Below are 3,153 nucleotides of genomic sequence, written 5' to 3'. Positions count from 1 at the left end.
TTGAAGTTGTTTACTTTTAAAAGCAACAATTCATAATTGGCGCATAGAGATTTGACATACCACTTCTCCAAAGACCATTATATATAGTTTTTAATGTGCAAACATGTTAGATAATAGGGTCTTAGTGGTACTTTTTGAAAATACAAAACAGGACAGCTTAGGCCTGGATAAGCATTTGCTAACCATGTTTGTGAATAGCCTGACATCAATAGAGAGGAATGTTAAATTGGATATAAATCTCTAAGCTGTCCCATGGGATTGTGTGAGTATGGGGTCCCTCTGTTACATAACCTGTTCTCTTTTTTCCACTTTCCTTCACTACTTTTCCCTTTTTTCCCATCTTTCCATTCACCCCACCTTCTCTGTCTGATCCCAGGCAGTATTCACGTTGATAAGAGGCTCACCGAGATTAAGGCCCACGAGGCGGGTAAGTAGGGAATGGTGACGGCTCCACACATGCTCATTACCAAGGAGATGACACGATGAATCTACCCAATTTTACGGGATGCTACTGGCCGGGTTGACACATGTTGATGTGGGTGTCTGTGTGCAGAGAGGGATTTTTGAGCAGTATAGAGTTGCAGTGTGTATGAGCAAGACTGTGGGAGAGATTTTATTTTGTTAAGTAACCACTGGGAACATTCAAATTGGCTTAGTGTGACCTTAAGGTCACACTAAGCCAATATTGTGTGTGTGTGGTTGTGTGTGTGTGTGTGTGTGTGTGTGTGTGTGTGTGTGTGCGCGCCAGAAGTGGTCTGTAAGCACACAGGCGGAATGATTGGTGCGATCTCTGTTTTGGAACTCCTCATCCAATAAAAGAACCCCAACGCCCACACCATACAGAGCTATCCAACCTTCTTTAGAAGCGTACATCCGATCCTCTTCCACTTCTGAGGTTGTTCAATTCTCCTTAAAGGAGTTCCACAATACAGTACCATAACATTACAATAGCACACCTTGAGGACTGCGTACCAGGATCATTTGATTTGCAGATGTGAACTCTGCGGGTTTTAGACTTCGAGAATCATATCTAGTTTTTTGCGCACGGAAACCAAAGTATCACAATAATGGCAATCCTGAATCATTTTACGACAGCATGCTGGAAGAATTTGCAATGCAACCGGCTAAATAAGCAGCTGTTTTTTGTTTTACGCACGTTGCACAAGTCAGCAGCCAGCAAGGAATTTGGGACCTCTGCGGCTAGAGATGTGGCTGTACCTGACAGATTGATCACACTGGCTGATGTTGGCAAGCAAACCAGAATCAAGACCCTGAAGGAAATGCCTGGACCTAGTGCCCTATCCAACTTCATTGAGTTCTTTTGGAGAGACGGGTTTAGCAGAGTTCATGAAATTCAGGTAATTGTGTTCATATATTCCTCTCTTTATACCACTGCGTAAAAGCGCACTATTAGTTTGGCCGCTGCTGGTCAGCAGTCCAGGGTGGTTTTGTCTTTAAGTGAGTTACATAAAACACTGAGTGTTCTTTCCCTTACAAAATGCAGAAGACAATCTTGTTAAAGCGCTTGGATATTAGTCTGTAGAGATAATTTGGAGTTGGAAATTAGCAGCATGACTAAACAACCCTTACAGAAGAAGAAGAAGACATAAATGGGACTACTGTTTGTGTCACTACTGCTTTATAGATGGAGCACAGGAAGAAGTATGGCAAAATATTCAAATCCCGTTTTGGGCCCCAGCTGGTGGTCTCAGTGGCAGACCGTGACCTGGTGGCTGAGGTGCTGAGGGCCGAGGGTGTGGCCCCTCAGAGAGGTAACATGGACTACTGGAAGGAGTACAGAGACATGAGAGGCCGTTCCACTGGCCTCATCTCAGCGTGAGTCCCCCTATTAACTTTGAGATTTTGAGTCTAGAAAGATCCCTATGAACTGAATGACTTTGGGGATCGACAGGATAATCACCGTAGTTTCTAAATGTGTTGATGGGGACAGCAAAAAACATTTTTAAGCTTAGCTCATTTTTTGTATGCATGCTCTTTTACTTCTCGGTTGTCTGCTTTTCTATCTATGAACTCATATGGTATCAAACTTCAGTTTTTTAACAGCTTCGTCATAAGGCTATTTCCTCAATAAGTCTAAAAATGCCTTGCCAAAAATGTACCTTGTTTCTTATGTCCTGTTTTCCAGTGAGGGAGAAGATTGGCTAAAGATGCGGAGCGTGCTCAGGCAGCTTGTCATGCGTCCCCGTGATGTAGCAGTCTTCTCTGATGATGTGAACCAAGTGGTAGATGACCTCATCAAGAGAGTTTCTATTCTGCGCACCCAGGAGTCTGACGGAGCAACTGTTCTCAACGTGAATGACCTCTTCTTCAAATATGCCATGGAAGGTTTGTAAAGACAATTGTTTGTGAATGAACTGAATGTTGGGCATGGAGGAATTGAAAGGATAGTGCAGGTGAAGAGGTAAGGACATCAGTGAGGCCATCAGACAGGACAACAGGAATGCAGGATGAGGTCATAGCAGAGAGAAAAAAAGACAAATACGCAAACCATCTCCTTCAATCCTCTAAAATTAGATTTACAACATTACAATTTACCTGTTACATTTCAGTTGTTCTTAAGGTAATAAGTGATGGAAAGGAATCATTGCAGCTTTCCAACTGGAAAATTGAACAGCTGTCTACCTCTTCCTTGACTTTGTCTTGTCTCCAGGTGTGGCGGTCATTTTGTATGAGTCCCGACTTGGCTGTTTGGAAAATGAGATTCCCCAGGAAACCCAAGACTACATCGGTGCTCTGCACCTCATGTTCAGCTCCTTCAAGACAACCATGTATGCCGGGGCGATCCCCAAGTGGCTCCGACCGGTCATTCCCAAACCATGGGAGGAGTTCTGTCTCTCCTGGGACGGCCTCTTCAAATTCAGTAAGTGATGTAATTTTTTTCATATTTGACCAAGCTTCTTCAGAGCCACAGAATACCTTATTTAGCTGTTTTCAGTATGGGGTCCCTCTGTTACATAACCTATTCCTTTTTCCATTTCCTTCACTAACCTCTTTTACCCTTCCCACCTTTCCATTTATCCCACCTTTCTCTTTCTGATCCCAGGCAGTATTCATGTTGATAAGAGGCTCACCGAAATTAAGGCCCAGCTGGAGCGGGGAGAGGAGGTGAAGGGGGGACTGCTCACACACATG

General features: G+C 43.7%; 1 protein-coding gene across 1 annotated transcript in view; it reads left to right on the top strand.

The window, feature by feature from the left end:
• The first annotated feature begins 812 nt into the window (after positions 1 to 812).
• The window catches only part of LOC116671237 (cytochrome P450 27C1-like), a 41,267-nt gene continuing 38,926 nt past the window's right edge, over positions 813 to 3,153 (top strand). The window contains 5 exon segments of the mRNA XM_032502371.1: positions 813 to 1,358; positions 1,646 to 1,836; positions 2,147 to 2,346; positions 2,672 to 2,881; positions 3,065 to 3,153. The exon segment at positions 3,065 to 3,153 is cut by the window's right edge and continues 6 nt beyond it. Coding sequence (XP_032358262.1) covers positions 1,068 to 1,358; positions 1,646 to 1,836; positions 2,147 to 2,346; positions 2,672 to 2,881; positions 3,065 to 3,153 — 981 coding nt within the window. The 5' untranslated portion in view covers positions 813 to 1,067.

Source organism: Etheostoma spectabile, chromosome 1 (assembly GCF_008692095.1).
Source record: "Etheostoma spectabile isolate EspeVRDwgs_2016 chromosome 1, UIUC_Espe_1.0, whole genome shotgun sequence".
Lineage (NCBI taxonomy): Eukaryota > Metazoa > Chordata > Actinopteri > Perciformes > Percidae > Etheostoma > Etheostoma spectabile.
The sequence above is the reverse complement of the archived record's forward strand: the minus strand, read 5'-3'. Positions and strand labels throughout refer to the sequence as shown.